The sequence below is a fragment of the Maniola jurtina genome, chromosome 24, assembly GCF_905333055.1.
Source record: "Maniola jurtina chromosome 24, ilManJurt1.1, whole genome shotgun sequence".
NCBI lineage: Eukaryota > Metazoa > Arthropoda > Insecta > Lepidoptera > Nymphalidae > Maniola > Maniola jurtina.
Window position 1 is genome coordinate 5,981,341 of NC_060052.1, and position 14,193 is coordinate 5,995,533.

The following is a 14,193-nucleotide window of genomic DNA, read 5'->3' on the forward strand; positions in this document are numbered from 1 at the left end:
AACTAATTTAATATTTTTTATTTGCATGGTGGCCATTTTGTAACTCGCCCTTTTGCTTTTTTATGAACTTGTTGTTAAATAGCGGCAATAGAAATACTCCCTGATTTCAACTCTCTACCCATTCATGAGATACAGTCTGCTGACTGACAGATAGACGGACAGGCAAACCTTAGAAATAAATAATAGGGTTCCGTTGGCACTCTTCGGGTTAAGGAACCCTAAAAATAAATCGACTCTTTTGCTTTTAATTGCCAATTTCTTTTTCACAAGGAAGCATAAAATACGTAGGTAAGTATTACGCTGGTAAGTAAGGGTTTTTTGACGTCAATTACGTACTTTAAAAAAAAAAAATGTGAATGGCAAACGATTGGGTAAAACGAGTGCATCTAATCTTTCACAGATTAAATCGCGATGTTAGGCTGAATACAAGCACCAGTGCGGTTAGTTTAAATAGTTTTAAAAAGTTAGTGTTCGATTTTCAAAAGTGGACAAGTTGTGATGTTTATTCCGATTTTAAAAGACTTTAAATTAAAATGGCGTCAACTTTTGGCGGCATGTTTAGGTAGGTACTTTTTTATTTTTTCTTATATATTTTTGGTTGGGTTTAAATTAATTGAAGGGTAATGGGAAAAAATGTATGGGTTCACCAATTATTGCTCAGTCCCTAACAGTGTTCAAACCTAGGCCACATGTAAGCTTTTCGGGTACAATTAATTATTTCATGGGTAGATAGGTAGGTAGTTAGGTACTAATTCAAAGGTTTTTAAAGTTGTATTTTCTTTTATATATTGTATACCTATAATATTACTTAAGCAGCAAAGAGCTACTTGAGTTTTAAAAAGGACTAACCATTCTCTATGGATCTGTTTATTTTATTTTAATGTTTAGGAACTATAGTTTGTAGTCCTCGACAGGGTTTTAAGTTAGTTTCCAAACTACATAATAATATATATACTGGAGGTTTGTAAGTCTTGCTAATACTTAATTAAAAATTAAAATATTATAAAAAAGCCAATCAAGTGCGAGTCGGTCCCGCACACAAAGGGTTCCGTAACATCGTACAAGATATACTTACCGAACACTTTTATATAAATAGAACTGCCATCTATAATATGTGATTTAGTAAATTATTTTTTTTGTGAACACATTAGAATTTATTTTTGTGACGGAAGCTACAAATCAACGGTCTTCGGATTTTTCCTTTAGTTGTGCTATGAGATCTACCTACCTGCCTTTCATGATTCTAGGTCAACAGAAAGTACCCTATAGGTTTTCTTGACAGACACGACAGACAGATAGAGACGGGCAGACAGACAGACAACAAAGTGATCCTATAAGGTATCCTTTCCTTTTGAGGTACTGAACCCTAAAAACAAAACACGTGAATGGCAAATGTCATTGAATGGCATAACAAGTAGGTACCTATGTATCTACAACCTTTTTAGCGTTCCTTTCATAAAAGACAAAAACACTATTCTCAGCTCGGTGTCTATTTGGCACAGAAACCATATTCAGAAACTTTACAAACAGTTAGATATAGGTACTTAAAATAAATAAATAAATAAAATAAATAATAATATTTTATTTCAGACAATAATTACATGTCCATAATTAGTTCTATACAAATTAAATTACGTCAATTAAAAGTTATATTAAAATGAAATTAATAAAAATTTAAAAAAAAATTAAAAAACGCAGATTATAAAGAGTTCTCTAAAGTGGGAACCTTCTTGAACCATCATCCCATCCCACCCATAATCATAATTATCATCATAATCATCGTAGATCATAATAGATCATAATTTCAACCCATCGTGCATCGGATACCGCCAGCCCAATACTAAGCACGGGCCTCCTCTCAGAATGAGAAGGGTTTAGGCATTCGACCACACTGGCCAAGTGCGGAATACCTACCGCCAAAAACTCTATGTGTTTAGGTTTGCAGGCGTTTCGAGTCGCCTACAGCTTCTGCGGGGTCTAGGACACTCGCCGACCTTGTAGTTCTGCTTTACGGTGCTCCAACCGTCAACCATTACAACCATTTTGTAAACACGTCCATTTAATTCCAGTCAGGGTGAAAAGAGGGCGAGAAAGGAGATACAATTGATCAGATTACAATACAATCATGTAGACACAGATTATACACAGTTTAGTGATGAAAAATACTAAAGGAGAACGCAAAAGTCCAGGAAGCTTTGAGATGTATTCTCGTCCAAAATCCTCAGTGTTTGAAGACTAAAGTGAATAGTGTGTTTTGCCAGTGATTCGAAACAATATGATCGCTAACTATGGGCCTTATAAGAAAGCGCAGAGTCACTCAGAGGGTGATAGAGAAAGCTATGGAGTAGCTAGTATATAGATCATAGGAATTTCTCTATGTGATCAAATCATAAATGTATCAGTAGTAATCGAGTAAATGACATCTAGCTCAACAGGTTGCGAAGCTGAAAGTCCAATTGGGCACTTCAGCTGAGTATTCTGCTGAAGCGTGACAGTGTGATATCAAACGAGTCGCAGGAAGCCACTGGACGGCAGCAGCACAAGAATTCAAATTCAAATTCAAAATATTTTTATTCAATTAAACTTTTACAAGTGCTTTTGAATCGTCAAAATAATCTACCACTGGTTCGGAATGCCGTTCCTACCGAGAAGAACCAGCAAGAAACTCGACGGTTGCTCTTTTCAATTAGGTATTCAATTTACTATAATATGCCATACTGCACTATACAAGCAATAGCAGCCCCGTGTATTGCTGGAGCGAGTCAAAGACTGTGGCGTGTAGAAGTCCCTACAAGAAATCTTTACCAAGCAATGAACATAATAGGTATGTACATCGGTTGAAAATGATGAAGTTGAAAAAGGTTCTGTTACGGAACCTGATTGTGCAAACAAGTACAACTTATAGTTGTTTTATTTTTTTATTATTCATAATATTTCCAAGTTATTTCCTATGTACTGTACTGCTACAGATAAAATCGAAATGGCAGGCTGTATGCACGCTTAGCGCTTGCGTACATAGTCAATGATCAAGTTTGAAAAGTTAGTGCTCTATTTTGAAAACCGGAAGTGATGTGTGATTCGTTAGTGCAAGATGTCAAATTAAAATGGCGCACATATTTGGCGGCAACGTTCGGTAATTTTTTTTTAAATAACTACTTCATCATCATCATCATCATGATCAACCCATTTCCGTCCCACTACTGAGTACGGGTCTCCTCTCAGAATGAGAGGGCTTTAGGCCATAGTCTGCCACGCTGGCCCAATGCAGATTGACAGACTTCACACAACTTTGAGAACATGAAGAACTCTCAGGCATGCAGGTGTCCTCACGATGTTTTCCTTCACCGTTAAAGGCAAGTGATATTTAACTGCTTAAAACGCACATACCTGAAAAGTTAGTGGTGCGTGCCCGGGATCGAACCCCCGCCCTCCGATTAAGAGGCGGACGTTCTAACCACTAGGCTATCACAGCTTGTAAATAACTACTTATTCAGTAAATATAAAGTTTTTTGAAGGCAAATACAATTACCGACATGACCTCGTAAGTACCTAAATAAAATTTTTAGAAAAAGCTCAACACACGAGATTTTTTAGATTTGCTTGTTACATGAAGTTATTGGGGACTTTTTTTTTGTTATTTAAATGCGCTTTTTCGTGATATTTATCTACGAGTATCTATCTCAATTGACTCTTTATAAAAATAAAAAAGTGTTAGCACAATTATTATTCATTATTCAATCAAATCGATATACCTAATTAGCTAATCGTAAAAAAACTGTTTATTATTTATATAGAGCTTATAGACAAAAGGTTTTCGTACAAGTATTGTCAAGGATATCCAGTTGCATTGCAACCTACAACCACAATAATACTGAACGCTACTTACTGTATCCGTGTGAATATTAATAAAATACCTACATACTTAATATTATAAATGCGAAAGTGTGTCTGTCTGTCTGTCTATCTATCTGTCTGTCTATCTGTCTGTCTGCTACCTTTTCATGGCCCAACGCAGTTTAACCTACTTTAAATAAAAGGTTAGCTTACATCCCGGGAAAGGACATAGGCTACTTTTTAACCCGGAAAATCAAAGAGTGTTCACGGGATTCTTAAAGGTTATATGGGTACAAAGGTAGCCTGTATCCCGGAAATTGGCATAGGCAACTTTTTATCTCGGAAAATCAATGGGTTCCCACGGGATTTAACAAAACTAAATCCACGCGGACGAAGTCGCGGACATCATCTAGTAATACTAAGTATAAAGTATTATAGTTTTAGTTCTGTCGTTTATTTGCCATCATAAAATAAAATAAGTTGCTTAGATCGGCACTACCCATTGACCACCCATACCTGTATGCTAAATGCGAAAAAGTGTTTGTTTCTTGTTTTGTCCTTCAATCAACGGTGCAACGGATCAACGTGATTTTTAGCATATTTATAATTAATAACAGCTGGAGAGTGATATAGAGCCCCCCCCCCCCCATCCCAGGAAATCCAAGAGTTACCAAGGGATTTTTATAAACCTAAATCCACACGAATGAAGTCGCGTGTATAGTGTATCTAAGTGGAAGGTCCCGGGTTCGACTCTCGGGTGGGCAAATTTGGGAATTTATACCTATAACTTACTATCAGTATATTACAGTCCGAATTCTTATCCAGTTACAACAACTTTTGCTGCAAAACAACATTTAAAACCGACCGACCTCTATGGTCAAAATAAGTAAGGCACACTTTTGTGTTATACTCACTGTACTGACCTCTTGATTGAAATTCCTTTCATCATCATTATGAATACCTACGGAATGTGGCCCAAAACGAAATCGGAACCCTCGCGACTCCATGCAGTCTTGTCTGACATCTACCTACCCATAGACTGTTTTAGGGTTCCGTAACAGAAGCGTATAAAAAATTTAAAAGTGTTATTTCTTGTACGATGGTACAGAACCTTTCGTGTGCGAGTTCGACTCGCACTTGACCCATTTTTTATTTTCGATGAACTAACGTCGAGTAAGTGATGCTGAATGAAGACGGCGACGAATCGAACCTTCTGCTGCGAAGTTTTACAGGCCTCTACAAATATGCATACCTAAACGACGACTAAAAAGCTAGGGTTATAATATAGAAATATTAACTCATTCAATTACCTATGGCTCTACTAGTCGGTGGCTTCGAGTACCTACCTTTACAAGTAGGTACCTATATCTACATACCTACTCTGTACTAGGTACCTACATGCCTGGGTAACAGCTATGTTATATACCAGTAAGCTAAGCTAATTCATATCTCCATGTTAATTAATTAATTCAAAGTTATTCATCACGAATTATGTTAGTATGGTTAAACTTCAATGATCTTTTACGTAAAATCAATTGTTTATCATTGAATGTTTGTTTTCATAAAAATATGCTATGAACACATTGCGACATGCCACAGGGGGCCACAGATTTACAAATAAGTACACTTTTTAGGGTTCCGTACAAACGATCCTATAAGGGTTCCGTTTTCAAAAGGAAAAACGGAACCCTTATAGGTTCACTTTGTTGTCTGTCTGTCTGTCTGTTCGTCAGTCTGTCTGTCTGTCTGTCCGTCCGTCTGTCCGTCGTATCTGTCAAGAAAACCTATAAGGTACTTCCCGTTGACCTAGAATCAGGCAGGTAGGTAGATCTTATAGCACAAGTAAAGGAATAAATTTGAAAACCGTGAATTTGTAGTCTACATCATTAAAAAAAATTAAAATGTGTTCAATTTTAAATGTAAGATAACTATACCAAGTGGGGTATCATATGAAAGGGCTTTACATGTATATGCTAAAACAGATTTTTATGTGTAAATCGTTTTTGATTTATCGTAAGAAATGTCGGAAAAATACCCGAGTACGGAACCCTCGGTGCGCGAGTCTGACTCGCACTTGGCCGGTTTTTTTAATGATAAACATTTTTTTTATTTCAGCAAGCTATGGGAGCTTATGCACTGGCATGTCAATGGGCTGGACGTCGCCCGTGTTCCCACAGCTGCGCTCTGACAACTCGCCTCTCCCGCGCCCTCCCACGCGACTTGAAGAGAACTGGATAGGCTCGCTGCTAGTGCTTGGCGGATTACTTGGTAAGAAAATCCTTTGCTACAGCAAGCTACGAAATGTTATCGCAACTCTGACAACTCGCCTCTATCACGCGCTCCCACGCGACTTGAAGAGAACTGGATAGGCTCGCTGCTAGTACTTGGCGGACTACTTGGTAAGAGAGTCTTTTACTTTAGCAAGCTACGGCAGTCTGCATAAGCAATTGGCTGAACGTGTTTTCCCGCAACTGAGTTCTGACCAATCGCCTTTTAAGGGTTCCATACCTCAAAAAAAAAAACGGAACCCTTATAGGATCACTCTGTTGTCTGTCTGTTTGCCTGTCTGTCCGTCCGTCCATCGTGTCTGTCAAGAAAACCTAGAGGGTACTTCCCGTTGACCTAGAATCATGTTTGGCAGGCAGGTAGGTCTTATAGCACAAGCACAAGTAAAGTGAATTTGTGGTTACATCACTGAAAAAAAAATTTTTTTTTGAATTATGATACAGATTTTAGTTTTTGATTTATCGTGCAAAATGTCGGTCGTGTCGTGTAAGTTTGACGTTTGTATCTGTGTATCTGTCTGTGGCATCGTAGCTCCTAAACTAATGAACCGATTTTAATTTAGTTTTTTTGTTTGAAAGGTGGCTTGATCGAGAGTGTTCTTAGCTACAATCCAAGAAAATCGGTTCTGCCGCTTGAAAGTTATCAGCTCTTTTCTAGTTACTGTAACCTTGACTTGTTGGGGGTATTATAAATTTTTAATTTACACTTGTTTAGGACCACTTATCACAGTGCCACTGTTGAACCGAGTAGGGCGAAGATGGATCATCATAGGGTCGAATGTGCCCCTATTGCTTGGCTGGTTGTTGGCGGGCGTAGCGAAAGATCTTCCCACGCTGTACGCCGCGAGAGTCATGTGGGGATGCGCTACGGGGATGCAGTTTGCCACCGTGCCCTTGTATATTGGAGAAATTGCTGAAGTAAGTTTTATTATCTAAGAAATCTAAAAAAAATCAAACAAAATTGTACTATTTACCTATTTAATTTTTATTTAGACAAATTTATTGCACCCACAAACATATATACAGAAAAAAATTAGAAGAAACTATACTAAGTACATGGTGCAAAGGTGGCCTTATTGCTATAGCAATCTCTTACAACCTTTGGTAAACTTGGGTGGAGTAAAATTGAGTAGCTTATTGGCACTCATAATACGCCGAACTCACTATAGCATTTGATATTGTTGTTCTAACTTCTAATCCTATTTTATTGGGTAGATATTAGATAATATATACTAATTAAATACCCAGGCTGTACCTACCACAATATAGTAGGTACTAATAATACTATACTGTACGCTGCACTGTTAGGTAAGGTGTTTAGCAAGGGAAGAAGTTCAGACCAATATTGTTCCTGATTTGTATATAAGATTTATTTCCACTAGCTATGTAACTTTCCAAATAATAATGTCTGGTGTATCAGTTAGGTACTAGATAACAAGATAGTGTGTAGTATGTATTATTATTTCATTGATATATTGATTTCCTAGGATAAAATTCGCGGAGCCCTAAGCGCCCTGTTCCTGCTATTCATCAACGTTGGTTTCCTGCTGGCATATGCCATTGGTCCTTTCTCCACGTACTGGGGCCTCACTGCTAGCGGCGGTATCCTGTCTCTGTTCTACATCCCTTTTACTTGGCTCATCCCTGAGACGCCCTTTTTCCTGGTCTTTAAAGGTATGTAGATGTAGATATGACTTACAAACTTATTTTATTCAGTGGCTTTTAGATATGCAGAGAGTAGATATACCTACCTATACTAAATCTTAGGATATGCCATACGTACCATCTTGAATATCTGAAGTGCTAGTAAATTTATTACTTATTTTTCATTTAGATCCTAATCCTAATCCTACTAATATTATAAATGTGAAAGTGTGGATGTTTGTTACTCAATCACACAAAAACTACTGAACGGATTTGGCTGTTTGGAATGGATATAGATTATACCCTGGATTACCACATAGGCTACTTTTTATCCCGCAAAATCAAAGACTTCCCGCGGGATTTTGAAAAACGTAAACACACGCGGACGAAGTCGCGGGCATCAGCTTATAAAAAGCCATCACATCACACTAATATTATATGCAGAAAGTTTGTATGTGTGTGTGTGGGTATGTTTGTTACTCTTTCACGCAAAAACTTCTGGACGGATTGGGCTGAAATTTAGAATGGAGATAGATTATAGCCTGGATTAGCACATAGGCTACTTTTTATCCCGGAAAATCAAAGAGTTCCCACGGGAATTTTAAAAACCTACATCCACGCGAACAAAGTCGCGGGTATCAGCTAGTAGGTACCTACATATAGGGAACTTTATTTTGATATTTTTGTATTAAGTTCTTAATTAAACTTAAATTGTGAAAGAGAATCTCAAATTTTAATTGTTTTTCATTCGTAGAAGTATTTTTTAACCCCCAACCCAAAAAGAGGGGTGTTATAAGTTTGACGTGTTTATCTGTGTATCTGTCTATGGGGTCGTAGCTCCTAAACTAATGAACCGATTTTAATTTAGTTTTCTTTGTTTGAAATGAGCTTGATAAAAGAATGTTCTTAGCTATAATCCAAGGAAATCGGTTCAGCCGTTTGAAAGTTATCAGCTCTTTTCTAGTTACTGCAACCTTCACTTGTCGGGGGTGTTATAAATTTTTAATTTACACTTATGTTTTATTAAATCCAAGACTCAAAGATTCGATGGTTAGTACCTAACACGAAATAACTTTGTTTTAAGCACTAAAGGTAGGCACTGACTACTAATCAATTTGCTATTTTAGTCCCAACCCATTAAGTATGTACACTTTTTTATGTCAAAAGTACAATCTCATTGTATTTTTTGTATTGGTAAATAATTGGTCGATGGTAAGTCAAGGCCAGCGCAAAAAACCTTCGATAAAAAGTTTTAAACTGTTATTCTATTGTATAATTCAATCAAGAAAGAGTTAAAATCGGATTAAGATATTTAGATTTTGGACAAAAAGTAATAGCAAAAAATCATAGTAAGTACTATCTATTTTAGTAAAAATAGCGAGTAAATTATCAAGTTTTTATGAATGAAAATTAACTTGTTTAATTCAATGACAAGATCGTATTCGTACAAAATTATGAACTTTTAATTTTTTTAATATACCGGTGGCCTTTTTGCAATTTTTTGTTTTTGTTGTTGTTGTAATAGCGGCAATAGCCTTTAAATATTTTGGCCTAGCTTGTATCCGTTATTCTATTTTATTTTTTTTAAACTTTCTACCTTTTACGGTTCATGATATGCCCTCTTGTTGCACATGCCTGTCTGATAGCCCGTTGACGGTCAAGTCGAATTTTTTTGTCCAACAGGCAAAATTGAAGAAGCATCATCCGTCCTGCAGAAGTTAAGAGGCCTTCCGAAAGAAGGAGTGGCGCCGGAGTTAGAGGGGTTGCAGGCACTGGTAGCCAGGGAGTTCAGAGTACCAACAAGAATCAAGGACTTGTGGGCTACGAGGGGTAACCTTAAGGCTCTAGGTAAGCGTTTGATACTTTACAGCTTACATTTTTCAAGTTCTTTTGATGTCTCTTCTTTTAATAAAATGGTTTTTGAATTGTTTTGAAAATATCTAAGTTTAGTTCGAGGGACTAACGCAAACCAAAAACGCTTCCAAACAAAATCAAAATTCATCAAAAATGATTCCAGTATTTCAGTCAAACAAAGGAGTTTACTTATAGGACTATTTTCTTTTTCAAGTATCGTTTTTATGTTTTCAGGCATCTGCGTGTTTCTGGCAATGTTGTTACAGTTGTCTGGCATCGACGTGCTATTGTTCTACATGGAGGAACTATTGGAGAGGATTGGCACCAAAATATCCCCATCTGATGGCACTATCATTATGGGAGTTGTTCAGGTAAATGCGTGTTTCTGGCAATGCAGTAACATTGATGATTGAAAGTATAAAAATTCATTCAAGATTTTGTGGCAGTTTTTTATAAACAAAAGTAACTTATAAGTAAACCTAAAATTGTAATATATTTAAATATTATGTATACAGATTTTAAATAAGTATCTAATACCCAAATATAACACTAAAACAATCGGTGCTTAAAAAGCTACTTCAATTTTGGCGGCGTATCACAAGGGATGCTTTAGGTCCAATATTTCTTAATATTGACAGAACAGGAAACATAGTTCAAATGCCTGCAAAAAGACTACTAAATATTCTGTTTTCATATTCATAGTTACCTAAAATAATATTTGTTGTTACGCAGGTAGTCACAAGTTGTGTTACTCCACTGGTCGTTGATAGGCTCGGAAGAAAACTTCTTATGTGGACCACTTCACTGGGATTGACTATATTCCTGGTAAGAAATAACACTCAATTTTGTAATTTTTACATGTCAAATGTAAATAAATGAGGAAAAAATTTAAATAATAATTGATTCAACTACTATAATTTGTACTTACATAGATAGGCACCTACGTTAATCCTAATATGTATAATATTGTAACTGTGAAAGTGTGGATGTTTGGATGTTTGTTACTCAATCACGCAAAAGCGGCTAAACGGATTTGGATGAAATTTGGAATGGAGACAGATTATATCCTGGATTAAAATATAAGCTACTTTTTATCTCGGAAAATCAAAGAGTTCCCGTGGGATTTCGAAAAATCCACGCGGACGAAGTCGCGGGCATCAGCTAGTTTGAAGTAATGCAGGTCAGGCAATATACCTCGGTTAATAAAGTTAAATAAATAATAATAATTATTGTGTTATGATTGATAGAAAGACCAATCCAAGAATTCAGATTTATTGAAAAATATGTTTCCTAAAATCAGAAAATATCCTGATTCAAAACTTAATACAATTTTCATAATTCCAGGGCATAATAGGCATCTACGCCCTTCTGGACTCGCATTTCAAGTACAACGTGGAACCCTACGCCATCATCCCGCTTCTCTGCCTCGTCATATACATGATACTATTCACACTCGGTGAGTTTTATATTCATCTACGTATTCGTATATTGCTGAAGTGGCAATGGGCAGGTCATGTCTGTCGCAGAACCGACGGCCGATGGGGCAGACGTGTTTTGGAGTGGAGACCGCGTACGGATAAGCGCAGTGTGGGACGACCTCCTGCCCGCTGGACCGATGACCTGAAGAAGGTGGCAGGGAGCGGGTGGATGAGGAAGGCGGAGGACCATGTTTGGTGGCGCGCTCTTGGAAAGGCCTATGCCCAGCAGTGGACGCATACAGGCTGATGGATGGATGGCGTATTCTCCAGTATTCAGGTCCATCTCCTGTATACAAGTCTACAAGATCCAAAATTAATGGGATCAGCTGGGCCCCGCTCGGAAATTATCTTGAGCCACAACACGGCCCCCGTACACTTAAAAGCGTAAAATCTACCGGCGGATCTACCTACTAACTAATATTATAAACGCGAAAGTTTTCTGTAGGGTATGGAATTATGGATGGATGTTTGTTACTCTTTCACGCAAAAACTACTGGACGGATTTGGCTGGATATTATATATCAATGAGTTCGTTCCCACGGGATTTTTAAAAACCTATATCCACGGGAACGAAGTTGCGGGCATTAGCTAGTAAACAATATAGTGTGATTGGATATTTTTCGTTAACAGGTGTGGGTCCGGTGCCCTGGATCTTGGTAGCGGAAATGTTCCCCATCAGAACGAAGTGTATGGCCAGTGGTATCGCCTCCTTCATGTGCTGGCTTGCTGGCTTTGTTTGGACCAGGTATGTTAATTCTTCATTTTTCTACTTCTTCTTCTTGGCACTATCATCTCCAATCGTTTTAGGGTCGTAGTAAACAAGTAATTTAACTAGCGTGTACCAATTACGTAATAATCACTCATGGATAAAATGGTAAAATAAAATTTTGAAAAAAAATTAAAAAAAAATTGCAAAAGCCTCAATAGCTCAACGGTTGAGGAGCGGACTGAATTCCGAAAGGTCGGCGGTTCAAACCCCACCCGTTGCACTATCATCGTACCCACTCCTGCCCGGCTAACATAGGCAGTAGATAAAAATTAACCTAAAATCCACTGATGTCATAGAAATCAGTGGATATAATCGGGGATATAATTTTTATCTACTGCCCATGCTAGCCGGGCTGGCACAAGCTTTACGCTTAATTGGGGGGGAAAGGGGAGTATTAGTCATGATTAGCATGGCTAATATTCTTTTTTTAAATAAAAAAAATAAAAATTGTACGATGCCTCCTATCTCTCCTATACGTAAAGTGGTCTCGATTTTTTTCTCGTCTATCTCATGATGTGGGACTGGGCGCCTCACGTTATATTGACACCACTGCAAATCACACAGTAAAAAGCAAACAAAGCAATGCAAATGGTCCCAACACGAAGGCAGGGTTAAGTTATATTGAACGGACCATACTCCAATAATTATTCTCTAACTAGATAATGCCCGCGACTTCGTTCGCGTGGATGTAGGTTTTTAAAAATCCCGTGGGAACTCTTTGATTTTCCGGGATAAAAAGTAGCCTATGTGCCAGGGTATAACCTATCTCCATTCTAAATTTCAACCCAATCCGTCCAGTACTTTTTGCGTGAAGGAGTAACAAACACACACACACACACTCACAGACACAGACACACAGACACACACACACACACACACACACACACACACACACACACACACACACACACACACACACACACATACAAACTTTCGCCTTTATAATATTAGTGTGATAGTGTGATTAGGTTGGGTTATTTGGTTCTACCCGACCCGACCCGCTGGACCGACGACCTTAAGAAGATAGCGGGAAGTGGGTGGATGAGGAAGGCGGAGGATTGTGTGTGGTGGCGCACTCTTGGGAAGGCATATGTCCAACTGTGGATGTCCACAGGCTGATGATGATGATGACTTAATGTTTCTATAATTTATTTAGGTTTTTCCGTGACGTGGCGGCATCGTACGGTATCTACACAGCGTTCTGGGTGCTGGCCGTGTGCTGCGGCCTGGGCTTCGTGTTCTCCATCAGCCCCTGGCTGCCCGAGACCAAGGGCAAGACGTTCGACGAGATACAGGATATGCTGAACAATAGGTGGGTAGTTGCGTTTTCAGGATAATGAAATGAAAATTTATGTAGGTACATGAGTTTCATGGAGTCATAATAGACTCCTGTCTGCGGGGTAATTCGCTAACTCAATGTCTAACACCGAATGATAGCCACCGAGCTAATTTAACATTGGTTGATTCTACATTGGTGCTTCACTGAGTGATATTAAAATAATTTTTCATAGAAAACATTCAATGGATTAAAAATAAATGTCAAATGAGCTTGGTGGCTATCATTCAGGTGTTAGACACTGAGTTAGCGAATAGCGGCTGATGACGCTTGAAACCTGAATCGAAAAAATTGCATAAACACCAAGACGTTACCCTAAATTGGGTACTTACCGAAAGGTCGACGGTTCAAACCCCGCCCGTTGCACTATTGTCGTACCTACTCCTAGCACAAGCCTGACGCTTAGTTGGAGAGGAAAGGGGAATATTAGTCATTTAACATGGCTAATAATCTTAAAAAAAAAAAAAAAAATTGGGTACTTACTTTATTTTTATTTCATTCATATATTTAATTTCACAAAATATAGTTCCAAAGAATGGTGCAATGATATACTTAGTACCTACTCTAGACAGGACGTTCCCATTTTCCAATACACTTATAGCCAATAAAAGTAAAAAGCCAATTTTTTCTTCGATGCGTGATACCTAGATAATTCTTCTTTGTATCTATAGTAATAGGTATAATGTATTTCCGTTCTTTAATTTCAGGAGCAAGGAGCCCAAGCCTGTGCCAGTATAGTGTCATGATTTTAATAATAAAATTATTATAAGTGCCTACGTCTTAATCGTTTTTACTTAGTTTTAGCCTTTATGTAACATTACTTTAAGTTATTATAAATAAGTCATATTGTTTATTATTTAAAACAAACTTTATTATATCAAATAAAATTGGAAATCTAGCATTTTACCTGCACCTATTGTAAAAATAAAAAAATTGAAGTATATATTGTTTTTTTATTGTGCGGATTTTCATCCATCTACCTATTATTCAATA

The 14,193-nt window shown here is 37.6% G+C and overlaps 1 protein-coding gene across 1 annotated transcript; it reads left to right on the forward strand.

The window, feature by feature from the left end:
• The first annotated feature begins 2,896 nt into the window (after nucleotides 1–2,896).
• On the forward strand, nucleotides 2,897–14,092 carry LOC123877858 (facilitated trehalose transporter Tret1-like). Its single transcript, XM_045924783.1, has 11 exons — nucleotides 2,897–3,133; nucleotides 5,950–6,102; nucleotides 6,835–7,037; nucleotides 7,607–7,793; nucleotides 9,447–9,611; nucleotides 9,852–9,988; nucleotides 10,350–10,442; nucleotides 10,962–11,073; nucleotides 11,726–11,840; nucleotides 13,021–13,176; nucleotides 13,908–14,092. Exons 1-11 carry the CDS (start codon nucleotides 3,070–3,072, stop codon nucleotides 13,936–13,938), a joined length of 1,416 nt encoding a protein of 471 aa, XP_045780739.1. The 5' UTR covers nucleotides 2,897–3,069; the 3' UTR covers nucleotides 13,939–14,092.
• Nucleotides 14,093–14,193: the final 101 nt, after the last annotated feature.